This window comes from Oryzias melastigma, linkage group LG6 (genome assembly GCF_002922805.2).
Source record: "Oryzias melastigma strain HK-1 linkage group LG6, ASM292280v2, whole genome shotgun sequence".
NCBI classification, from domain to species: Eukaryota; Metazoa; Chordata; class Actinopteri; order Beloniformes; family Adrianichthyidae; genus Oryzias; species Oryzias melastigma.
The window spans coordinates 19,017,371-19,033,826 of NC_050517.1; the positions used below are offsets into that span (position 1 = coordinate 19,017,371).

At 38.5% G+C, this 16,456-nt stretch overlaps 2 protein-coding genes and 1 long non-coding RNA gene across 15 annotated transcripts in view; 2 read left to right on the plus strand and 1 right to left on the minus strand.

The window, feature by feature from the left end:
* Positions 1-3,964: 3,964 nt before the first annotated feature.
* tpm1 (tropomyosin 1 (alpha)) lies at positions 3,965-14,733 on the plus strand. Of its 12 annotated transcripts, none has more exons than XM_024280941.2 (10): positions 3,965-4,255; positions 4,756-4,881; positions 8,503-8,636; positions 9,020-9,137; positions 9,393-9,463; positions 10,124-10,199; positions 10,367-10,429; positions 10,508-10,577; positions 11,788-11,866; positions 12,505-12,699. In XM_024280941.2, the coding sequence occupies exons 1-10, from the start codon at positions 4,142-4,144 to the stop codon at positions 12,506-12,508; spliced, it is 855 nt and encodes a 284-aa protein (XP_024136709.1). In that variant the 5' UTR covers positions 3,965-4,141; the 3' UTR covers positions 12,509-12,699. The 12 variants fall into 12 exon arrangements, with proteins under 12 accessions (XP_024136709.1, XP_024136711.1, XP_024136710.1 ...); XM_024280945.2 differs by lacking the exon at positions 10,124-10,199 and adding an exon at positions 9,672-9,747 and having other exon boundaries at positions 4,007-4,255; positions 12,505-13,202; XM_024280944.2 differs by lacking the exon at positions 4,756-4,881 and adding an exon at positions 4,462-4,587 and having other exon boundaries at positions 4,014-4,255; positions 12,505-13,202.
* LOC118598860 lies at positions 8,660-10,124 on the minus strand. The gene is made up of 2 exons (XR_004948043.1): positions 9,947-10,124; positions 8,660-9,857 (listed from the first exon to the last, which is right to left on the minus strand). It is a non-coding gene; the product is annotated as an uncharacterized LOC118598860 (long non-coding RNA).
* A 1,016-nt stretch (positions 14,734-15,749) lies between the features above and the next one.
* Positions 15,750-16,456, plus strand: part of lactb (lactamase, beta) — a 5,230-nt gene continuing 4,523 nt past the window's right edge. The window contains exons 1-2 of one of the 2 annotated variants that reach the window (XM_024280939.2): positions 15,750-16,202; positions 16,280-16,346. In XM_024280939.2, coding sequence (XP_024136707.1) covers positions 15,777-16,202; positions 16,280-16,346 — 493 coding nt within the window. In that variant the 5' untranslated portion in view covers positions 15,750-15,776. The remainder of the gene's footprint in view (positions 16,203-16,279; positions 16,347-16,456) is intronic. The other variant, XM_024280940.2, reaches the window with a different exon arrangement.

A 16,456-nucleotide genomic window follows, 5' to 3' on the forward strand; every position in this document is an offset into this window, starting at 1 on the left:
TAGTCTCTTCAAGGCATCTGAAGCAGGAACTTTAATGTCTCTCCTAAAGGTTCCCTTGTGGAAACACAATTTCCTGGAATGGCTTGTCATCCGAGTCTTACAAATTTACAGTGTTACTGCACTATAGTTCAGAATTAAGTTCTATGAAATGCTCCTTCTTTGTCATTTAAATGGAAAAACAAATTATGGAACAACTTCATGTCCACAGAGCTGAATTATGATTCTAAAACACAGGGGGTTTCTGTTCTTCCGTTGCTTTCAAATGTTTTATTGCTCCTTGTACCTCTAAAACTAATTTGTGGTCTTGAAGTTGTAGTGTTTTATGGCAGCTTTGTGTGCATTCTCTGTAAAAAAAAAAATAAACACACATCATGAGCTCTGAATTGTTAAAGACAGAACTTCAGCATCTTGGAGAGCCTGAGATCTCCTCAGAAACGGTCTCACAAATGCCTAAAGACAAAACATGTTCTTTTTATATTAGTAAACAAATCTTGATAGTTTAAAATCTAGAAATGTACGTTTTTTCTGGTTTTAATGCTTAAATCCGAATGCGTATTTGCAGCCATTTTTCAGATCTCAGTGGCTGTTGTAGATGCTTTGAACGGTCTGAGGAGCCGATCTTTTTTTATTTTTCAACCACAAAATTACATGTCTTGATCTTTTCTTCTCCCTTGCCTTTTTGTCCTTTTTTCTTTGGCTCCAGCCAAAACCAAACTTTTCTGGACATCTACTGGCTTTTTTAAATGCCTTTATGTTTTCCATAACTAGGGGAAAAAAACTTATGTATATTTTCCATAACAAGCAAAATGAAAAAGTTAAATTTGCCTGTTGAAAGTTTGTTGGAACACTAAACTTTTCATAATCAGTGAGTGTCAGCCAGTCTGAACCAATGGAATGAACCCACTGAATGTAATGATGTGCTAAGGGAAAATATAATGGGGCTTATTTTCATTCTTGGAGTTCCACTAGAAATCCAGCATGTCACACAGAAAGACGTTTAACATAATTATTTTCATAAACACACATACATTCTGGTTTTGGAAAAGAGACCTTGAAAATCAACTTTACCAAATTGCAGGAAAGTAAGATAGAACCAACAAAATAATAAATAGCCATTATAAGTATAATTTAGCACAATTAATTGCAAAAACCTCAAATTAGACATGTTTGCGTATTTTTAGGAAATGCCTAAAACTTTAAATTAGCAACTACATTTACGAAAAGAAGAGAAGTAGACAAAGTAAATGAGCAAAATAATCGTAAAAACATTAGTAATTGTCATTTAAATTGACATGCTCTTTTTTTATCAACTGTATCTACTTCTTCATTTAGTCAGAAAGTTCACAGTCCGTTTTTTGTATGTTTTTAAACAAGCAAAAATGAGCTTTTATTTTGGTAAATAAAATTTATAATAACATTTATTCAGAATCTCCAAAGTTAAGGAATTCTGTTTTTAATGTATTTTATGTTATATATAAAAGATGTTCCATTAAAAAAAAAAAATCAATTTGCAAGGCGTAGCAACAATAATCTCTAAAACTAACACGAGGCTAAGAAAGACTGGGATTATTTTAGGAGGCGTATCTAATGCCGTTAGACCTTGACTCCTTGGCATGGTCTCTGGGATCTATATTACAGACCAAGGCAGGTGCAAGAAAGTGAAGGCAATCCTAAAAATACCCCTGATAATCTTTGTGTAGACCAGAAGACACTTGGGGTGTCTTAAGTCACCATGAGGTGTTATACTTATTCATTTAGCTACAGAAAAGTGATTTTTTCTAAAATATTTAACTTAATTTAAACATTCTTTAAATTAAAAGGGGAGTACATAAATAAATAAATAAAAAAATGTTATATTTACCCCCTATGGAAATATTTATGTATTAATTCCTCTAGTTTATATGGTGTAAGTCACACCAAAAGATTCAGTTGCTTTTCTTAACAAAAGTTTAAAAAGCATCCAATCAGGAAGTGGAACTATTATAGTCAAAGGTGTTAAAAAAGTTTTTTTTTTTTTTTATTAGTAGTAATATGCTCAAAGTTTCTCAAAATAAAGAGAATAATTTTTTTTAATTGCCTGTTTAGAATATTTTTGGTTACAATAAACTGCATAAAGAAGGTCGTGTAAAAGAAAATCTTGAGTCCTCTTACCCTGCAAAAACCTTAATCTTCAGAAAGCAGACCATTGTTTCCAAAAAACTGTCTTATTTTCTGTCTTGCAAAAAAATATATATTATCAAAACAGTGTTTTTTAAATCAAAATAACCTTATTTTGAGAAAACATGTCTTGGTGACTAGAATTTTTCCTTAAAATATGAATTTTTGTAACAGTTTCTGCCTATTTAAAGAAAATCTGTCAATGGGATAAGAGATTTTTAACTCTTTTTATGTTTTTGCAGCTCACAAAAGAGCTTTTAGATAAACTTCCCCTTTTTTTTTGGTGGTACTGCTATGGTTTTGGTATTCATTCATTCTCCAAACCCACTGAATGGTTGCTGGAGCCTATCCCAGTAACTGTTGGTCAAAACCGGGGTAGACAGGTTGGCAGCTCTGTGGCAGAGTATAGTTTTCTATATCTTGTTACAGACTTTTTGTGAGGACCAAAGCTTCTGTATAATCCCAGCCACACACTGCAGTTAGCTGTTTCATCAGGACCTTAAACCGCCATTCTGTTCCTTTAAGATCATAGAGGTGTCCTAATAGCATTGTGTATTCTCTGATGTGTTTCTTCTTTACCTAATTGATGGGTTCTGTAGTTAAAATAAAGAACAAATTCATGACCTGATCAATTTTCTTCTACGTTCTGGAGAACCACAGAGTTCTGCCCCAACTTCATTTCATGTTACATGGTACTCTGTAAAGCTCCTACTGATAGAACTTTAGCCATTTTTGGACTTAGCACTTGGGAGTCGCTTGCTGCTCTGTTTACATAGCTAATGGTTTGCGCAACTGCTAATGTCGCTTGAGCTGACACTCCAGCTTGTGTTCAAATTCACAGGTTGTGCCCTCCGAAGGGAGCAGTTGAAGTCTATGCAACAAAACATTTAAATGTAGTTTAAAAAGAAAGGAAAGAGAAACTTGGATTCACGTCAGAGTTCAATTCACACTTGGAGCTTTTCAAGGAAGCAGGTAGGCGGGGAGCGCACCGGACACTGCAGCCTCTGGGATGTGGCTGCAGCTATCCTGTTAATCCTGATGGAGCGAAAGCATTGTGACAACACTAATGCTTGGAGCTCATTGTGATGGGTTTTTCTCAATGGGAATTCCCAGAGTTAAGTCACTTCTGATCCTCTGCTCTATATCAGAGTGGATTTTTTTTGTCATAATTTCCATGTTTTTAGAGGTGTCACATGCAGTTGGAACAGTTGGCATGCTGCTGAAACTGCAATGTGGCTCACTGGTGGTGTTGGTTTATGCATTGAAGGGTCCCCAGCTACACTGTAACTTAAGTCTTCAATTCTACACAGAGCCATAAATTGGTCATATTCCAGCTGTCATCGGGGAAGTAGCAAAGTACACCCGGGATACGTTATTAATAAAAGTGAGGCACAATATTTGGATACTTTATTGGTTCCCAAACCATTTTATGGCACTTAAATATCACAGAGGTTGGCTAGAGAGGTTTGGGAAAGTGATATGTTTACAGTTGTGTCCCACTTTTATTTTATATGGCTCTCCAGACACTAAAATGTGTTGCTCAGTTGAGCAGCTCTGAATTACAGGAGCACACTTCCTTTCTCCTTCAAGAAGCAGCTCGTGCCCGCTCAAACAAAAGTTGGTGAAAGGTTTGCTCAAACTGTTAGTGAAGCACTTTAAAGCTTTGAGGTGGGAGGTGTGACAGGCCCCCATATAAAGGCGGATCAAAGTCCTAAATGTTTGGGAACTGCGAATCCTGAAGCAGCTCCTTAAAAAAAACCCAGCGAGCACCCACACACGCCTCCTTCCAGAAGGTATTGGATGTCCACAGGAATCCAAGTCTCCCCTCCTCCCCTTGAAAGGACATATTTGACAGGGCAGAGCCAGACAGAGCTCGCACTCCAGCCCAGCCTTCACTGCGGCACAGACGCCCCGGACCTGCTCCTCTTCCTCTCCTCCCTCTTGGACGTTTTAGTCGGTGCTGCTGAACAGCAAATAAGCGACCATGGATGCCATCAAGAAGAAGATGCAGATGCTCAAGCTCGACAAGGAGAATGCCTTGGACAGAGCTGAGCAGGCTGAGTCAGACAAGAAAGCAGCAGAGGACAGAAGCAAACAGGTCTGCAGTTCTTTCATTTTTCTTTGATGGAAAATGTAAAAAAAAGTCTAAAAAAGTTAAGTGGATTGGCACCCAAATATGGATCAAATTAAACATGCGGTTTATTTTTGGAACAGTTTCAAGACCAGTGATGTAAAAATAGAAAAAGATGCTAAAATCATGTAAAAACTAGTATTTTGTTTGAACTCTCTTGCATGCATGTGTAGTTAGAGGACGATATGAGAGAGATGGAAAAGAAAATGCGTACTACAGAAGACGAGAGAGATAAAGTGTTTGAGGAGCTCCAAACTGCAGAGGAAAAGCTGCTGAGTGCAGAGGAGACTGCAACCAAGGTATCGGACTCTCGAGTGCATGAGCTTCCCTAACTTCTCTCTTCTTTCTGTCTTTGCCCCTGTCCTGTCCTGTCTTCTGCGTCTCTGCTCCAAACGCGCACTTGTGCCTTCACGCCACTCCCATCACCCCCCCACCCCACCCTGAAACTATCCTGACACAAAAACCAGCTGGAGGACGATTTGGTGGCCCTGCAGAAGAAGCTAAAAGGAACAGAAGATGAGCTGGACAAGTACTCCGAGGCTCTTAAAGATGCCCAGGAGAAACTTGAGCTGGCTGAGAAGAAAGCCACCGATGTGAGTATGGATGGGATTCATCGTGGCACCCCCCCCTTCCATCACGCTGCCTCACCTTTTCACCTTTTCATCTAAACGACAGTTTCACACCTAAGAAGTGGATTTCAACAACTCAAGCTGACTTTATCAGCCATTTCTAGGATAAAGTGTGTTTTTACAGCATTGCAACTTGAAAAAACACTTTATCCTTAAAGAAAATCATAAAATTATACTTGATTATTTGCTGTTAAACTGTCGTTTCGTGTGTTTTAAAGTCACATGCTCAATCACTTTAGATCCAGCACTAAGAAAGTCATGTTTAAAATCTAAAAACCTAAATAATTCTGCATATTTTGTTCATCCACGGCCAAAATGTTCAACTTTCTCAAACCTAATTTGCTTCCCAAAGTAAAGATCAAGGATCTGTAGTAGTTTATCTATATCCTATAGCTGGTATAGTCTAATGTGCGCACTTCCTCAGAACTCCGACAGTCAGCGCCAGGATAAATATAGCCCACTCCTTTATATGGTCAAGTTAGAGCTCACATTAGCGTGCTGCACTTTTTCTCCCACAGGGAGGAAAAAATAGTAGTTTCCTATCAAGATGTCTCAAAAAGCTTTCTTTTTAAATAGACAATAAAGTAAAATAAGTTTAGCTTTTACCCCTCATTTAGATAAATATGTGGCTATGTAAAGAATTTTAATTTGAGCTTTTAAAGGGTGGGGACAAAACAACCAGAGCCTTATTCATGGCAAAGTTTGATTTTTTGTATTTAAACGGAGATGTTTACTCCAAAAGTCAATCAGGTTGCAGTGTCTACAGGGGGGGAAGAACCCTTGTAATAATCTCTTAATTGGATTACAAAGATGTTGTCGGGCCAAAGTCTGTCAGAGTCCTGTGAGTTTACTTGAGAGGACTTTTATTCCTAATAGGCTTATAAAATTAAATCCTCCACTTTTAGGGTCAAAATATACAGAAATTTCAATGAGTTTAATTGTTGTTATTTTATTGTACTTTTCATACATCTTAGATGTGGTTCCAAACTTGCAGCCTGTAATTAGTGGGTTCAGGGAAGATGTCAGCTGTTTGAAAAAAAAAAAAAAAAAAAAAAGAACTGTAATGCTAAATGTTGACCAGCAGAGGGCGGTGTAGCGCCGTTGAGTCAATCAAGCTGGGTGTGTTTTTAAAAAGCAGTATTGTTGCACTGAATCAATATAGTCTACCTTTATTTTATTAATTTATGTTACAGCGTGCCACCTTTTTAAGAAGTGTAGTCAAATATGTTGTTTTCAAAAGACACACTTTTATAGTTTTAGGTGAAATCGGCTGCACTTCCTGGATTTAAAAAGAAGCTGGCATTGCTCAGCGCGTCTCCAGAAAGCGTGCACTGTCAAATCTGAACGCGCAGCTTTCTGCACCATCAAGGACGTCATTCCGTTTCTTCCTTTGAAATTCTCAGAAATAGACTGCAGTTTAGCGCTCGTCGGTGTATAGGATTTTTTTATGTATTTATTTATTTATATATTTAGTATTGTTGTACACAATGGCTGGAATTGGTTCGCTGGATGCCGTCAAACGAAAGATCAGATCTTTGCAAGAGCAGGCGGACGGAGCTGAAGAAAGAGCCGAGAGATTACAGAAGGAGCTGCTCGAGTACAGAAAAGCCAGGGAACATGTAAGAGTGTTTAATTATTTACTATATTTGCGACAAAAACTGATTTACGCTCTTGTTCGTATTGATTAGTCTGAGCGACAGCAGGTGACATTTTTTTTTTTTTTTTCAAATGCATCACGGCTCGGAAATCCGAGCTTTACCGGGTGTCGCTTCAGTTTCTGATGATTTTTTTATTTTTTACAAACCGAGTGTGTAGGTGTGTGTGTTGGTGCTAGGCCGCTGATGGAGGAGCGGTTCAGTACTGGTCGGACCGCCGTGTTGCCTCATCTCCTCACTGATGCTTGTAACGGTCCCTCCGTCAACCCGCTTTACAAAACTCGGGGTTTGCGGTCAACGCAGCACCAATCTCTCTCTCTTTTTTGTCATTTTGAAACACCAGGAAGTGGGAGTTTAAATGTGGCAACATTTTCGGTTCCAACAGTGCTGTCGAGCTTTTGCGCTTTGTCCTTATAAGGACAGTCATTTTCAGAGCTGCAAAAGACCGAGTGTGTAGCAGAAAGGAGAAAAAAAAGTCTGCGCACGCGCCTCTGAAAAGTTTGCGTGTTAAACTGTGTCACAATACAGGTGAATCTGCACTTTGCTCCTGTGCATACTTTAGCAGGAGCTGCAGAGAAGAGAAGGAGGCCAGGACGCTGCTGTTTTCTGGTTTATGTAGATTTGTTTTATGGTAGTTAGTTACCCAGCTGCTGAGCACACAACAGAAAGCAGAAGTGGCTTTAAGTCGCACTAAATAGAAATTTCCTGTGCTATTTTCACTTCATTCTACTGCAGCACTCAGGCACACGCAATGTATTTATAGTTGGACCCAAAACCGTCCAATCCAAAGTTGATTTTGAAATTAAGATCTTATAATGAAAAGCACCCTTTTCTACATTAATATTTGTTCCACGTTAGCTAGATTAAAAAAAACTGAAACTTTTGGTTAATCCAAAATTCCTTAAAAATTTTTAGAAAAAAAAGACTTTGACCTTTTTGAAAAAACCTACATGAATTCAGACTTTGAAAGCAACATTTCTCAGAGTTGTGATACAGTTAACTGCCCAGGGAGTTATTTAACCACATTCGACCCATCCTACCCTCTTGGTAGAAATGAGTCTAGGTCAGGGGTGGGCAAACTTTTTGACTCATGGATTCTAAATTAGACAGAACCAGACGCGTACGTGTGGTGTGTTTTGGTACCTCATAAGATAAAGAAATAAGATGGAATATGGACCAAAACATACTTTTAATTTTGATTGAAAGTGCATATAAAACAGAAATTTATGGTACTTTTATTGTAAACTGTGGCTTTTGTTCTTATTTTAATGCCAATTTATTGCACCGATGGGTTGACGTCCCTCTGGAAAACATGCAAACTTGGATAAATGGTGCATTCAAGTGGTGTTGGAATGATCGGACAAATGACCCAGACTTGAAAAATAGTACATTTATTTGTAGTGCATTATCTATGGGAAAATAAAACATTAATAAGGGTTATTAATGTCATTTTTTCCAGTTCGGCAGATCAAACTAAATGGTTTAACGTGCCACATATGGCCATAGTTTTCACACCCTTATAGGCTATGATTGTTAACACAAAATGTGTAGGAACGTGGGTGACAACAGCAGGTGACGTAAGTGTTCACTAAAAACTCCATAGTTAAAAAGGCTGTTTTAACCAAACGCTGGGGCTAAAAGGGACCAACTTTGTTGGGTTATTTTTACTCAGGACATTAAAAAGAAAAAAAAAACACAATTCAAATGAGACCAATGTACCCCCCCAAAAATAATAACACAACCTAAGAATATATCTCACAATGAATAAATGGGTTGAAGATAAAAAGGCAAGAGTGTATCAACATGTAGGATTACATTGTCCCACCAACCCTAAAACGGTACATTAAGGCTGATTCTTGATACATTTTCTGCTATTTGTTCGGATTGTGTGTTAAAGAATTCGACTCATTTGCTACTTTTCTCTCCCTAGGCTGAAGGTGAAGTCGCTTCCCTTAACAGACGTATCCAGCTGGTTGAGGAGGAGTTGGATCGTGCTCAGGAGCGTCTGGCCACCGCCTTGACAAAGCTGGAGGAGGCTGAGAAGGCTGCTGATGAGAGCGAGAGGTGGAAGGATTTTAATGTTGTTGTTTTTTTCCTCTTAGTATTTTTTGCTTTTCTTTTAGCAGTACAAAACGTATCTCTGGAGGGAACGTTTTTATCCTCTTTGTCTTCAAATTTGTTATTGTTGGTCCCAATCTGGGTTAAAGTTAACTTTAAGCCAGTCTGTGTTCAGCCTATGAACATTATTCTCTTTTTAAAAGGAGTGTAAGTCAGTCTGAGTTGACTAAATGGTTAAAATTTTTCCCTGCCTTGGGTGAGACCGACACAAATGATCTCTGACTCATGCACCTTAAGGGCAAAATAGACAAGTTTTTTTTTTTTTTTTTGACTTTGAGGAGAATGTCACAAGTCAATTCCTAACATTCCCTGACTGTCTGCGTTCACAGAGGCATGAAGGTCATTGAGAACAGGGCCATGAAGGATGAGGAGAAGATGGAGATCCAGGAGATCCAGCTGAAAGAGGCCAAACACATCGCTGAGGAGGCCGACCGCAAATATGAGGAGGCGAGTCTTTCAGCCGCCGGCAAGAATCGCTGATGAGGAATCAGCATCTCCTCGATTCCATTTCCCAAGAACTTTCTCTTTTGTTGTTTCACACGGTTATGTTTTTACTTTCACAGCAAGTTTCTACACATATTTTTTGTTCTCACACAACTTTAGGCAAATGAACTGTTCCGTGTGTTCTCCACCTGTAAATGAAGGTTATAAATATTAACCTTTTGCGAGTTGTTGTTTAACACGGTTGTGCTTCACCTTCAGGTGGCTCGTAAACTGGTCATCATTGAGGGTGACTTGGAGCGCACAGAGGAGCGCGCTGAGCTTTCAGAGGGGTAAGAGCTTTCTGCTTTTTTTCCCCTAAACCAGCACTCACACGTGCATGAAAACAAATTTTGGCTCTGCGCACTAACACACAGAGCACATTACTGTTTCCGCGTAGACAGCGGGCCCTGTGTTCTTACTTTTTTGTGCTGATTATTTGCATGCTCACCACGGTTTGAATGGTTTTGGCTTGCACACGCGTGCCCCGCCCACTAACAGGCGCGCTCGGAAAGTGGAGGAGGAGCTAAGAGTTTTGGAGCAAAGCCTGAAATCACTAAGCTCCACAGTTAACCAGGTACTAAAGCAAAACTAACACACTCATTTTTTTTAGTTTTTTAGTTCTGCCGCCTCTTCTTTGCTTCTTCTGCTGGCTTCTCTCCCTCTTTTATTCCAATGATCTCCTGCCTGACATTACAGGACAACAATAACACATATTAATGTTAAATCAACACTTAAATTATGTATAATGTCACATTCCTTCTCAGTTAAGCCACCTCTATAGATGTCGGGCCTTCCTTCTTGTTCATTCCTGGTAGTTATTATCTATTTTGTTTCCTCTCCCCTCTTTCTCTCCTCCCATCGTCCTTTTGGATCTGTATCTGCTTATCCATCCTTGTTGCCCCTCCCAATTGCCCTCCTTGGCAACCTCTTCCTCTTGTCTAAAACACCAGCAAATGCTCTGAGCTTGAGGAAGAGTTGAAAACTGTGACCAACAACCTGAAGTCACTGGAGGCCCAGGCTGAGAAGGTACGTGGGGCTTTCTGGGCCTCTGCATGCTGTTCACTTCCTCCATCTCCCCAAAGAGGATTTGATGGAACATAAACCTGAAGAGTCAAACTTTTAGTTTTTTGTCCATAAACATTCAGAAAATCTCATTTTGAGTGTTTGTGACGCCTTGTTCTTTTGCCCCACAGTACTCACTGAAGGAGGACAAATATGAGGAGGAGATCAAAGTCCTCACCGACAAGCTGAAGGAGGTACGAGCATCTTTTGGGTTGCAGGGTCCGATGGTGCTCTCGTGAAGTTCTGGACTTAGATCTGTTTGTGTCCTGCAGGCTGAGACTCGTGCTGAGTTCGCTGAGAGATCAGTAGCCAAGCTCGAGAAGACCATTGATGACTTGGAAGGTACGTAATTAGAGTTCTCTCCTTCCACTTTGATTTTTTTTTTTTTTTTTCTGGTCCACATTTGTTTTCCGGTGAGTACTCCCAAGTACCAACAGAAGAATTCTACTTTTGTCTTAGGTCCATTTAACTAATTAATTTTCTGTTTTAGTGATTTTATCATATCTTCGGGTTTTTTAGAGGCGAAAAATTAGTTTTATTCGCTAAAAGAAGAGTTAGGTGTTAACTTTTTCCTCAAGCAAAGTAAGAGGTAAAGAGCAAACAAAAATGGCAGTGAAAACCAGTCAGATTCCTGACTGTGCAGAGGAATTTGCACAAACATTTGTGGCACTTTTCTTTTAATCTGTCCTTCAAAAAGAAAAAAAAAACTAGGGCTGGGTTGACTAAAATCTATGAATCAATTTTAATCGATTTAAGCTCAATAGATCAATAATCGAATAATAAAAATATAAATCGATTTAGCACATAAAGCTAAAGTCCACCAGATTGATGCTAACGTTTAATAATTACCCATAGGATGGCTAATGCTAACACTCGGTCGACATAAACATACATTGCTGACTAAATTAACATTTTTATTTACTCACAGGTACTCCTTTAATGAAATATTTGTTTAAGGTAACCATTTGTGGCCTAAACCACCGTTTTGTTTTGCTCCTACTGTCGTCTTCTTCTGGAATAAAGTGTACCGCTATAGCGTGATCGCCACCTAGTGGCCAAACTAAAACGCCCTCCAGGAGAGGCATTACAATGTTTACAATGTTAATGATCTGAACATTTTTGTTAGAACTTCTCCTTCTGAGAAATCATGTAACACTAACAATCTCATTATTTCACTAACACATTTTACAGTATGTGGACTGTATCAGATTAATATAAATATTGAAAACATATATAGATTATTAATGTATTTCTAAACAAATGTGTATAAATGTGTAATTTCAGTGAATTGAAGAATCGAAAAAAATCTGAATCAGTTTTTTTTAATCGAATAGTCTCTGGAAATTATAATCGATACCCAGCCCTAAAAAAAATCCCACTGAAACTTTGTATCCCACTCCAACCTTGTTTTCAACTTTTCTGTCTTCTCTTCCTCTTTTCTCCTCTGTGAATGTTCTGGATGCCTTCCCTTTCACCTCCTCGTTCCCCGCTCCACCCACTCCTCCCTATCCGCCACCGCACCTCCCTCCCCTTACCTCTGGCACACCAATAGATGAGTTGTATTCCCAGAAACTGAAGTACAAGGCCATCAGCGAGGAGCTGGACCACGCCCTCAACGACATGACTTCCATGTAACTTTTCCTGCCGCTGCACCTGTCTGTGACGCCCCTCCCCCCTCCGCCTTTCCCTCCGTTGTCTCTACATCTCGTTAAACTCAGACGTTACATCCATCCGCCTTGTCACTTCATTTCTGAAGACATTTGATGTTTTAAAAGCAAACATTGATGTCGGATGTAACCGTGTGGTTTTGTTCTGTTACCCTCCTGAGACTCGTCACTGTTTGGATCAATATTTGTGAGCACTAAAGTCATGCATGGACATGAAAGATTTTTGATTTCATCTCAAAATTAATCTCTTTTGTGAGAATTTTAAAGTAAAACGCCTAATTTAAAGCATGCACATTGTTGAAATGTCATGGAGGCACTTCAATCAATCAATGATCCACTCACTGTAACTTTAGATTTCATATCTCTACTAATATGGTCTACTTCCATCTTGAAGAAAGGCCTTTGTTTGTCGTGAGGATTCATTCTGTCGTGACACTAGTTGCACTTCCCTTCCTCCAGGTCGCGTTTGTCCCACACAATGCATTTTTCATGATGCATTGGTATTTTTTTTGCAGTGATTCCTGTGGTTCTGGTGTTTTGCGGTGCTCGTCTCATATCTCTATAGCCTCCCTGGTTTACTGTGCCTCTTCTCTTCCACACAGATAAATTGTTTACACCTCATCAAAGACGCCTCCCGCGGGCTGAGCAGCGTCTGTCTGCTCTCTCCGGCCTTCTGTCCACTCCCCTCTGTGCTTTGCCTTTCTTTCCTCCTCATGTCTGTTGCATCCCATCACTTGTACAGAGTCCTAGAAACTTTCTGCGTTGTGTAAGAAATAAACATCCTTCCTTCTGTGTAAGCCGTATCTCCTTATTCTGTCCCTTTTTACTTTTCTTTTCAGTGTCTTCTTATTTTTTGACTGGCGTTAATGATAATTGGTATTTATTTTCGTCATCACATCACAGCCTTAATACCCATATACTTTCTTAAAGTGTCCAATTGTGATTATTATTTTTTTTTGTCATTTAAATCTACACATTTTGTCCTATGGAGTTGAGGTGTATCAATAGGCAGAAAACAACCTTTAGCAGCAACAGGTGCTTGTCTGAAAGCTGAGCCAAGTATTTGAGAAAGAAGCATGCATGCTCTCTTTGACATGTAGTGTTGAGAAAGTGATAACTGACTGGAAGGATGTTGGAGATTAGTGCTGGATAGTTATCTGGAAAACTGGTTCAAAGTGGAGGTTGGAGTACAGGAACGCGTGTCCGAGTTCAGGAGCCTCATTCGGTGCTGGGAAATCTGGACGGCTTTGTATTATGGATCATATTTTGTCAAAAGCATTAATAAATTCACAATGGCAAACTGCAAGTGTATTTTTTTCACTTATAAATTTCAAGCAATTCAAAGCCCAGAAAAATGGGACTGAAGATAGTTTGAAATTAAACTTTTTTTTCATTATTATTTGATCTTGGAAAACATACTTTTTTATTACTAACTTATTTTCTACTGGTTAACACCAAATACTTATTAAAGTGCAATATCTATTCAGAGTATAAGACAATAAATATTTTTTAAAGAAGCTTTTTTTTCAAGATTTATCCTAGCACAGGTAAGTTTCAGATCAATCGGCTAATTTGTTCCCATTTCCTCTGATTACATTTCCTCTTTGAGTTTGCTTCCTGGCCCTAAAGACCGTCAACGACTAGGGAAAACCCCTTCCTAATGAGTTAAATTTTTAGGACTCTAAGCAAAATATCAAATAGTTTTAATATTTATGCACGGCAAGATAGTTTTAGTTGCTGATGATGCCAGGGTTACCAATTTAAAACTGCTAACCTTTAACTTTTTTAAGGAATGTAATATTTGAAATACTCAATCTTTTTTTTTTTTTCATTATTATTTTATTTATGCTTGGTTGCTTGCATAACATGATTGTGTTTTCTTTTCTTGTCAGTGGTCTGCTGGTTGAGTTAAAAATTAATCATGGACCACTTTTATGTAACCAGTTTGATTATTAATGAAAGCTGACTAACTGACTCATTTGTGCATGCTTGTAGGAGATTAAAATGTCTTTATTTGGTGTTCTAACAGAGAAACTGTCGCAAGCTAAGGAAGAGAACCTCGATATGCATCAGATGATGGACCAGACTCTAATGGAACTGAATAACTTGTGAAGTTACTGCCTGACTCTGCACACATTGTTATTTTGTTTTTGTTTTTTTGTTGGTTTTTGTTTTTGCACCTTGCTTACTATAAACCCTCTTTGTACGTTTTACATAAATAGAGGGAAAAAAGGGACAACCAGATAAAATATTCAACTAGTGAGTCCTATTAAGGTAAATTAAAAGCCCAACTGGTTTCTTTTATAAACACCATGTTTGTTTTAGGCCAACTTTTACTGTATGTCTGCCTTTTGCAGACTTTGCAGTTGTTTTCTCTGGTATTTTTTTTTACATGTCCTGTTCTGAAATGACATGTGCCATTGTGCAAAGATCCTTTTGTGTATTTGCATCTAAGCTTGTCTAATGCACAAAACTCCACCTTTATTAACAAACAAACCAAAGAACAAAGTGTTATTCCTTGTACTGCAGTGCATATATAGGCTATTAAAAGCGTGGTTAATCCAGACCAACCATCAACTGTAAAAGCCTGTGCCTGCCAGCATTTACTGTATACTGGAGCTCCTGTGTCAGCTGTGTGCATGACAGTAAGCAGAAACAAAATGTGCTTTTAAACCAAGGTTCTACTTGTCTGCATCTTGTCAATTAGCGTTTCAGGCAGTTGGTTGTGCAATGTTTTAGCTTTGTTTTGATGTAGAGGTTTCAAATGTTCAACATATCTGAACTGTTAAAAAAAAGAATATTAATAAAAGCATGTTTTGAAAGTTTTCTAATTTTGGTTTGTGCTCATTAAGTGTTGCTTTATGCATTGCTAAGCTGAAACTAATTGGGAATTTGTAAGAGACCATATGTGAAAAAAATTACTCCTGGCAAAAATTAGTGTATTTAAGTGTACCACAAGTACTAAAAGTGAGACAGTGTACTTTAACTTGACTTTTTATATACTTTTTAGGTTTTCATATTGTAAACCTAAAATGTTCCAATTTAGTCTAAAAAAAGTATTTTGTTAGATACTACTTGCACCACACGTACTGTAAATGGCGTATAGTACCCTTGTTATACTTGTATTCAAGTATGTTTAAAGTTCTACACCAATCATATTTTAATCTATTGTAAAAGTGTTCCCAGTGTTCTTTTTACTATGATTATGCCATTTTTTTTTTTTTAGGAAAAAAATGTTTTTTTAGGACAGTTTCTGCAGAGTGGCAATAATTTATTACAAATTTGCCTCCGGATTGTCCACGGGAGTGTTGGCACGGAGAAAAACAAAGATGTACATGGATGTGTCTATAAGCGGATGCATCAGCAGAGCAGGGAGCTTGACCTACTGTAGTAGCGTCACATCTATAAGCTTTTTGCAATCACATTTTTTCGTCTGCTCCTGGTTCACAACAATGTTAATAAAGAAATGATCAGAAATGCAATTTCAAGCCTAATTTTCTTTAAATATGCCAAGAAATTTTGAAAGCTTGTTAAATCAGACACAAAAACATGATTTCATTGGAGTGGATGGATGGATAGATTAAAGTTAAAATTAGATTTTTATTTTTTAACTAAAGATTTTTTTTCTTCATTATTTTGTACATACTGTATTCTATACTGAGGATTAAAGTTTTAGCAGGAAAATAGACCAACGTTTATTTTCTGAATTTTCCCAAAGAATAAAAAAGCATACAAGCAAAAATAATAATAATAATAATAATCATTTTAATTTAATATTAATTTATAATTATTTAATATTAATATTTAATAATACTCCAGAATGTATTATGATTATTTTATTGGGACCATAGCTTTAGCTTTCATCGCATGTTGAATGATTCTGGGTTCGACTATTCAGGTCTTCAGAGGCATAAACAGGAAGTTGATTTTCGAAGCAGCCACTGATCCCAAACAACGAAGCTGTTTCCCCAAAATGTCCAGCGTGTTTTTATCGCACCGTTTCTGTGGCAGATGCTCGGTTTTCGTTCCTCTCGGGTCCAGGTTAGGAGCCCGCGTGAGGCTGCAGCAGCCGAGCGTTCTAACGCGGACACAGAGACGCTTCATCGCGGGACGATCGGTGTTTTTCAGAGACCAGTCAAAGTCGAAGCTTTGGATCTGTGGGGTCGGGGTGGGGGTCGCTTTAGCTGTTGGACTCCAATACAGCAAGTGCGATCATAAAGTTGGAAAACCTACTGATCAATTCAGGGGCGCCATTGAAGTCAGCAGAGAGCTTTTGGAGCGGATCAAGGTAGGCACAGAGGTAGGACAGACGGTTGACTCGTTTTTGTTGCGTGCAGATCATAAGTCTACCTGTTTTTATAATGTGTCTGATTTCAGGCTGAGGTTGGAGCTCCTGGATTGGTGGTTGGGGTTTCTGTGGATGGATCTCACGTTTGGAGTGAAGGTTGGTAGTCAGTAGATTAGAGATGGACCAGTAAGGTGCTGAACACTTGGAGATGAAGATCTATCCTCTTGCAGATCTAATCTCCTGGGGCCCGTTTCAAGAAGCAGGTT